Source organism: Corvus kubaryi, unplaced genomic scaffold (assembly GCF_017639235.1).
Source record: "Corvus kubaryi isolate FWS band 111438036 unplaced genomic scaffold, C.kubaryi_AGA036_p1.0 78, whole genome shotgun sequence".
In the NCBI taxonomy this organism is placed as follows: Eukaryota; Metazoa; Chordata; class Aves; order Passeriformes; family Corvidae; genus Corvus; species Corvus kubaryi.
The window spans coordinates 2085156-2093523 of NW_024582065.1; the positions used below are offsets into that span (position 1 = coordinate 2085156).

The window sequence follows — 8368 nt, forward strand, 5'->3', positions numbered from 1 at the left end:
GCCCTGCAGGATGGGAGAGCAGTTCCTGCCACCTGAGCTCCAGAAAAGCAGGAGAAGAAAAGTTAAAGCTTGCTGAGGATTTACAGAATCAGATGTGAGGTGTTTGGGGGCTGAAGGCCTTTGTGTTACTTGGTCCTGGGCAAAAGTGATGAGAAAATGGGAAGTTTGCTGTTACCTTGATTAGCTCTGGATTCCTGATTAATGAGAAGCAGTGCAGAGTAATAAAGGCATTGGTAATTAAGAAAAGAACAGTGGTAATTAAGAAAAATGAGGGAGCTGAGGAGGTGCAAATCAGTGGGTGCTGAAGTCTTTCCCCTCCCCTCCTCTCTTGATTCCCATGTATCTGCTGCTCCAGTTCTTTTTTCCATGGCGAGTGCTGCAGTGCTGGGCAGGGAAGGGCTGTCGCGTGGCTCTTGAGAGTGAAAAAAACTATCTGGAAAAATGAAATATTCCTTAAATGTACATTAGCCCATTATAGCCCCATTTACTGCAACTCAAAGGAGCAGGAGTAAGGCTGCTTTGTTCATAAAGGGCCGCCTGCGGGTCTGGGATGAATTTAGGAATTCTCTCAGCAATGCTGACAATGCCACTGAGTTTTCCTGCCTGGTTTTTCCTCCACAATCCCTGGGTTTGCCACAGGCAGCTCCAAACCAAGGCAAGGCAGTGACAGGCAAAGAGCTGAACTATCTGTTGTAACCTTTTCTTGGGTTTTCTTTCTTTCCCCTACTTTTCTGTGTCTGTTTTGCCTCATTATTCTCACACTGCTTCCTCCCTCGTCCTGTTTCTCACACCCATTGGCTGTTATTTCTTATTTTTATCTTCTCCTCATTCTTGGAACGTCTCTGCCGTGTTTTCCCTGTGCTCTGGCAGCGGATGAAATGACTGTGGGGAAGGTCTACGCAGCCCTGATGATATTTGACTTCTACAAACAGAATAAGAACAGCAGGGAGCAAGTCCAGCCCGCTGGGGGCCTGTGCCAGGTACAAACGGGGTCTTTCCATCCTCCCTCTCGGGCAGCTTTCACAAGAATCACCAGCAGGATTCATCCAGAAGGTCTGGCTGCTCCTCCAGGCAGGGTTTGAAAATGCTGGCTCAAAAATGGAAACCTCTCCTGAAAGTTTCTCCCAAAAAAATATTAAAAAAAAGTCGTTGCAGTTGCCTTTTCCAGCAGATCCTGAATGATCTTTTCCAAAAAATGACAACTGATCTTTGAAAGTCTAAATCCTGTGTTTAAAAGTGGCCTGGGGAACACCAAAAGATTTCCTTGGGAGACCAAAGAATTATTGAAAGCTGCTGATAGTTTGGCTATAGCAGGCTTAAGTTATTCTTGAAAATAGGAATTATTCAAAGTCATTTGGGCTCTAGAAGATTTGAAGGTTTTTACAAATTCTAGAAAATATTTTCACACAACTGGGATCGAAAGCCCAATCCTTTCCAGTAGGACAAATACCTGTTGGTTTTAGGATGAGCATCCAGCTGATCTCCAGCACGGGCTGGAGATCTGTCTCACACATGGAAGGCTACAACAGATCTGGAATTGCACAGCCCTTCTGGCCACATCCATGTGGGAATTCCCTGCTGTGCTCTGGTGGCTGGGAGAGCATTCAGAGGGAAGGGGGATTGCAGCAGGACTTGGGAGAACATTGAGGGAAGGGGGATTGCAGCAGGACTTGGGAGAACATTGAGGGAAGGGGGATTGCAGCAGGACTTGACTTGTACCAGGTGTCCCTCAGAGCCTCTCCCAGCCATGCCCGGGCTGGGGTGGCCTTTCCACAGCACTGATGCCCCAGGGTGGCAAAGTGGACTTTTTATGGACTGGGAAAATCCCTGTAGCCCATCCCAGCTCTGACAACCTCCCCTTGTGCTTGGCAGCCCGGGCCAGTGTCCCTCTTCCACCCCTTGAAGGCCACCCTGGAGCAGACCCAGCCCGCGGCCTTCAGCAACGCCAAGGCCTTCCTGCGGCAGAAGAGCTCGGCCTCCCTCAACAACGGGGGAGCCTTGTGAGTATCCCTGACCCCCCTCCAGAGCCACCATGCCTTGGGGGCCACCCCATCCACCACTGCTGCTCCTGTGGCTCTGGTGACACCGAGGCCAGCAGCCCCTTCTCACCATGGCTGGGACAATCCCCACTGGTGGCTGCTCCCACTGTGGTTATCCCTGTGCTGCTAGCGTTGGCATCTCGGTGTTTCCTTCATGAATCCTCACTGGAGAGTTTCCCATTGTGAGTTTGCTCCCAGGAATTTGGGGCCATTGCAAAACAACCAAACAAACCCCACCGACCATCCCTGCAGTGAGTTTTTGGGAGGCCAAAGATCCTTGGGAATAAATTCATCCCTTGAGCTCATGGCACTGGGTAACAGCGAGTGCTTGCCACAACACAATCTGTCTCTTTGGGAAAATTATCCCTCTGTGGAGAGCTTTCCAAACAGTCCTAGTGACAGTGATCCCTAATCAATTCTCCATTTCCTGCTCTCCAGGTGATTTTCCTCTGGATCATGAGCATGATGGATTTTTAGTGACACAGCTGAGGTTTAAACATCCCAAATATTCCTGATGGGGAAACCAACAGCTGCCTCGACAGCTGGTGAAGTTGTTTGACCAATGTCCAGCTGGTCCTGCACACAAAATTGCCCTGAACTCCCAAATTCTTCATTGTCCATCAGGAATTAAGTGGCAGAAGTTGTTTTCCTTAATTACCGAAAAAAAATTATGGCTGGTTTGATTTCCTCGTTCTCACGGGATCTTCAGGCTCTACAGGGCAAAAACCCAGGGGACCTCAGAGCTTCACCAGCCACTGTGCCCATCCTGCAACTGAGTTTCACAAATGAAACCCCAAAGGGTGCTCGAGTTCGGTTTGCCAAATTCAGCAAAATCTCTTTGCAAAAGAATGAATCTTTTTCCCTCTTTTCCTTCGGACAGGCCACCCCCGGAGGGAGGGATCAAAGAGTCCAGTTCTTGGGGAACCCAGCGCACCCAGGACGTGTTTTATGAAACCAGGAGCCCAGCTTTTGAGCGAGGCCACTCCGAGGAGATCCCCATTGAGAGGGTGAGCAAATGGGGGGAAGGTGGCAAGGGGGAGGTGCAGATTTTAGAGCTGTGGGAGAAGTTGAGAAATTTAGGAAATACTCAGAAAAAACATGTGAAGACAGGGTGAGATGAGGGAAATTTTAGAACTTCATAAATTTAAGAAAATGTTTAGAAAAAGCAGGTGAAGATGGGGTGAGATGCAGGAGATTTTAGAACTGGTAGAACTTCAGGAATTAAAAAAATGTTTAGAAGAAACAGGTGAAGACAGGGTGAGATGCAGATTTTAGAGCTGTGGGAGAACTTGAGAAATTTAGGCAATACTCAGAAAAAACAGGTGAAGACAGGGTGAGATGCAGGAGATTTTAGAGCCATGGTGCAATTTCAGAAGTTTTAAAAAGTGTTTTGAAGAAACAGGTGAAGACAGGGGGACCTGCATTAGCAGAAGATCTATCCCTTGAGGGGGCATTGTTCTGTCATTGCTGGAGCACTGTGGAGAAACCCCAAACCTGGCAGCTCCCACAGCCTGATCTGGACATGCTTTTCCTGGAATTCCACCTTGCTGCCATAGGTTACCTCAGGCTTTCCCTTCCCACTGTCTCAATCCCGTTACCCCAGCTCAGGTGAGGGGTTTCAGGTCAGAATGACCTGAGGGGTTTCCCAGTCACAGCTGGGGCTCGTGGCTGGTGGAAGAGCTCATACCACTGCTGGTGGGATGTTCTTGCTGAGGACGGAGTAACCTGGGCACTCCCCAGCTCTTCAGTTGCTCCCTTTCCCACACCAGCCTCTCTTCCCAGTCAAATCAAACTTCAGCTTCAAAGCTCCTGTTCTTGCTACTGAAACCATTCCATGTTTTGGTCAGGTGGTGGAAATGAAGGAGATCAGCCCCACAGTTGCCAACGGAGAGCCCCAGCCAGGCCTGGAGAGCCAGGGCCGGGCGGCCTCCATGCCACGCCTGGCTGCCGAAACCCAGGTGAGAGACGAGGATTTCACCGGCGGTGGGAGACTGAGAGTGGGCCGAGAGCTCAGCATCTTCTCCCTGCTTGTCGTGGCTTGGGAATATTGGTTTTAAAAGATGTGGAGACAGGAATCCAGCCCTTGTGCTGGGATGGCTGGAATTCCCTGCAGGATGTGGCTGGGATTCCCTGCAGGGGTGGCAGCTGTTCCTCTGCAGTCACAGCCCTGTCCTCAGTTTTGCTCCTCCCTGCTTGCAGCAAAAGCAGCCCAGGGCGATGCCTCTGGCTGGGCCACCCAAGAGTGTCTGGGTCACTGTTAGGGGACAAGGCCATTTGCTGACTGGATTCCCAGAAGGCACATTTCCCATTCATTGTGTGCTGTCTATGCAGCCAGCCAAGCCGTGTTCCTGTGCTCTGTCCTTAAAAAAAGCTGGAATTATGCTGTGACACACTTGGATGGATGCAGTAGGCACAGGGTCTAGCTGGGAGCTGTGCCTGGAAGCTGCACTGGGACACTGAGCATGTTCCCTGTTTTTTCCTGTACTGTGACCTTGGCCAGTAAATGGTGTTAAGGATTTCCCTTGTTGATTTAACTTTTTTTTTTAAAGAAATCTCCTCACTAGAGTTGACTTTCACAGCAACTTGTGGGCGCTGCTTAGGATGTCACAGATCATTTTTGGCCATTTCACACATTCGTTGCTGTTTGTCCCCAGTGCTGCCCAGCCACCATCCTGCCTCCTGTGTCACAACATGTCACCACTCGTGTCCTGCCTCATTCCCAGGGCCTGATTCACACAGCCAGGAGGGAGCAGCCTGGGCTTGGGGTCTGTTTCTGTGGCTCTCCATGGTGAAGGAACTGCTGCACCCTAAAGTGAAACCCTGTGTTGTGCACACACAGCAGGAATTGTTGTGCACACACAGCAGGAATTGTTGTGCCATCGTGCTGGGGCTGCCTCTCACCAGCCAGAGGATTTCCCACCTGGCTCCAAAAACTGCAGCCTTTGTGTGAGCCCTGGGATTCTCTGAATTATCCTCACCGTGCTTAATACAAGCAGCAGCCCACAAAGCAAAGCCTTTCTCCTTCCCTTCCCCGTTCCCAGAAGCTGTCCTTTATCCCAGACCACACATAACCTCTTTCCTTCCTTGCCAGTGCAGCTGGCAGAGCCTTTCCTTGGGAAACTCCTCTCCATGGCAGTCAGATATTTGCAGGAGTGTCCCTGATGCCTTTTCCTCTGGTCCTAAAAATACGAGTCAGACACAGTTAGGGTGATAAAAGGGGTACCTTTAGATGAGGATCCTAAGGTGCACAAATCCGTCAGGTAGAAAAGGCCGAGGGTGCCCCGGTGTGATGCGTGCACAATTCTTAAGAGATTCTGCAAATTAGCATATCTGACAAGAACCCCCCAATAGGAACCTGCCTGCTGAAGTCATTCCCCCCATTCTAGTCCTGATGCCTCGATGTGGCTACCTGAAAACAGAGGCCAGACAAGAATAAGAGAATAAAAGCAGGGATTTATTTGAACGGCCTTCAAAGGTTCACCCTGGGCAGGCCAAAGGCTCCACCCAAGATGGACCCTGGGTCACGGGTTCATCACACTTTTATAAGTTTGGTCCATTTGCATATCAGGGTTAATTTTCCAGTTATAACTTCAGTTAATGATGCAATTATTAACATAATTAATAAGATTATTATGATGATAAAATTATCCCAAGTTTGCCCTTCCTCTTTAGAGGCTTTTAGTTTACACTTTTTGGGGCCTGGGACAATCAAGGTGTCCTGGAAGAGCAAACCTGGAGGGGTTTGTTATGTCTGACCAGCGTGAGAGAAGAGCAGCTAACGGGCCACATGAAGCTTCAGAGTTACACACCAGGCAGTGCAGGATTTGAAAAATATAAAAGTTAAAACCGAAGGCATCAGTACTTCGTAGATTCTCCCCTCTTAGGATGAGATCCAGGCCCTGTTTACAAAACCATGTCTTAGAAAGCTGGTTTCAGCCTTGCTTTCTAAGGAGAACCAAGATAGCACCGGGATCCTGGAATTTTTGTCTTTCTGCCTGGGAAAATGTTGAAATTCAGCTACAATACGAAGCTACAAAGCTCCAAGTGTATGTGTAAAGGATACAGAGAATATAGAAAAGAAAAAAAGGGTAAAAAACCAAAATGGCATTATCCCTGACAGGAGCACAGCTTGTATCCTGCAGGGTGTCACTGCCCCTCGTGCCACACCTGCTTGTGCATCAGGCCCGGGATCTCAGGTCTAACCTCATTTAATAACACAACGTTCAGCGGTCGTAGCTTGGGTGAATAACTGATGTCCTTTCTGTGTGTGTCTCCCCCCTCCATGTCCCCCACCCTCCCTCTCACGTGCTGCTCTGCCCCTCCCCAAACTTTGAGTTCTTCCTGACTCTTATTTGCAACGCTTTCTGTTCCTGGACGTCTCCCTTTCTGTTTGCCTCTCTCTTTTTATGTTGCACTTCTTTAAAAACAACCCCTCCTCCTGTGTTTTTCCCCATCCCTCTTTGCTGTCCTGCCCTCATCACCTCCCTCCCTGGTCATCCATCATCGTGTCCGCTGCACATCTGATGTCTGACACTGGCTGTACTGTGGGGCTGCTTCCAATAATGTCCCTCACCTTGTCCGAATTGTTTGCAGAGGAGCAAAGCACGGTCACCTGGGAGTTACCTGGCAGTATGTAGTTCGCACTAAATTGTATCCTATTCATCTTAATAATTAATTAACCTGCCTTTAACCCTCGACTTTTCTCCCCTCTCATTTGGAGTTGCAGCCGCTCGCTCTCTCTTTCTCTCTCTCTCTCCCTCTCTATCTCTTCCCACTTCTCCGCCCTTCCCTCCATCCATGGTTGCTCGCTGCTGCCTCTGGGAGCAGGGCTTGGGTGGGTGCTTGGCTTTCTTTTGGTTTTTTTTTTTTGATTTGTTTATTTTCGTGCCTCGTTGCTCAGGAATTCAGGCAGTGAAAACAGTCGGATTGGTAATGAAGAAGCAATTAGGAGCTCTCTGCAGGGGTGCCTGCAGCCTCCCGAGGCTTTTTGGGAGCTTGTGCCTCCCTTAACAAGAGCATTGCCAGGATTTATGGAAAAGGGATTCGTGGCTTTGGCCCTGATTCGTGTCCGTGGGACTTCTGTCCCTGGAGTAAGCATGGAAGCAGGACCAAAGCCCAAAAAGAAATGTTTATTTGACAATTTACCTGAGATTTTTTTTTTGGTGGGTTTTTTTGTGTTGTTTTTTTTTGTTTCGGTTTGGTTTTTTGTTTGAGTTTTTTAGTTTGGTTTTGTTTGTTTGGTTTGGTTTGTTGGGGTTTTTTCTTTGTTTGTTTGGGGTTTTGTTTCTCTGTTGTTTGTTTGCTTGTTGGGAATTTTCTGTTGCTTTCTTCCTGGCAGCTCCTGTATGGATTTTAAAACTCTGGTTGTGTTTTTAATGGGAAGTACTTTCACCTCCCATATTTTTGCCCATCAGACCGTCCAGTTTACACCCCCGTGCCCTCCCCCAGCTGCAGGCTCAACACTGAGCAAGGACAGACGTGAAGCTCCTGAATATAAATTTTTGCCCACACAAACGAGGGCCACAAGAGGTGACACAAAAGCAGCACAGCGTGGTCCTGCTGATGGAGTTGGTGCTTCCAGGGACACACCACGGGCTGTGCTGGGCTCCCTCATCCCAGCTTTGTGCCTCTTATAAACCTTCCAGCACCAGGATCTTGACTGCCCTTCTGTGGGAAGCACCAAAATGTGGGTAACTGCCCAGATTGTGCCTTTACACCCGGGATAATCTTCCCTCAAGGGGAGGGAGAATGTTTTTTCCGCTCAAAGTAACAAGCAGAGCTGTGAAACAATTGCCTTTGCCTTGGGTAAATATCACAGGGAAGCAGAGATCTGGATTTCGGGATAAGCAAACAAAAGAGAACCGACAGGAAAAATAATACAGAGCTCTGAGGAAAGGTTACAGTGAGCAGAGTAAATGTTCTGTGAGAGCTGTTGTTGGAGGCACTTACTGGATTGGGAATTCAAACAAGTGGAAGGCTGAGGGACTGGGGAACATCCTGAACTTCCCTGTTGGGCTGGAGCGCTGTGCCCTGAGACCTCTCCTCTGGCACACGGCTCGGATGCAGTGGCACACCCAGGGAAGCATCCAGAGGGTGGATGAGGTGTTGTCCCCACATGGAGCCAGCCAGAGGCCAGCAGAGAAGGAAACGTGGGAATTGTCCTTGTTTTCTGAGCTTTATCCCTGGGCAGAGGGAAGGCAGAGGCTGTGAGAGGAGCTGTCCTGCAGGACGCTTGTCTGGGGTTCTGCAGAACCTTCGTAAGGTTTTGTACCTAACGGGAAGGGAGCAGGGCCTGGAGCCGCCGGAGCAGGGCCTGGAGCCGCCGGAGC

General features: G+C 49.3%; 1 protein-coding gene across 1 annotated transcript in view; it reads left to right on the top strand.

Annotated features, from left to right (window-relative positions):
• The window catches only part of CACNA1B (calcium voltage-gated channel subunit alpha1 B), a 254528-nt gene that overhangs the window by 240917 nt on the left and 5243 nt on the right, over window positions 1–8368 (top strand). The window contains exons 38-41 of the mRNA XM_042052780.1: window positions 851–980; window positions 1873–2000; window positions 2920–3046; window positions 3887–3997. Coding sequence (XP_041908714.1) covers window positions 851–980; window positions 1873–2000; window positions 2920–3046; window positions 3887–3997 — 496 coding nt within the window. The remainder of the gene's footprint in view (window positions 1–850; window positions 981–1872; window positions 2001–2919; window positions 3047–3886; window positions 3998–8368) is intronic.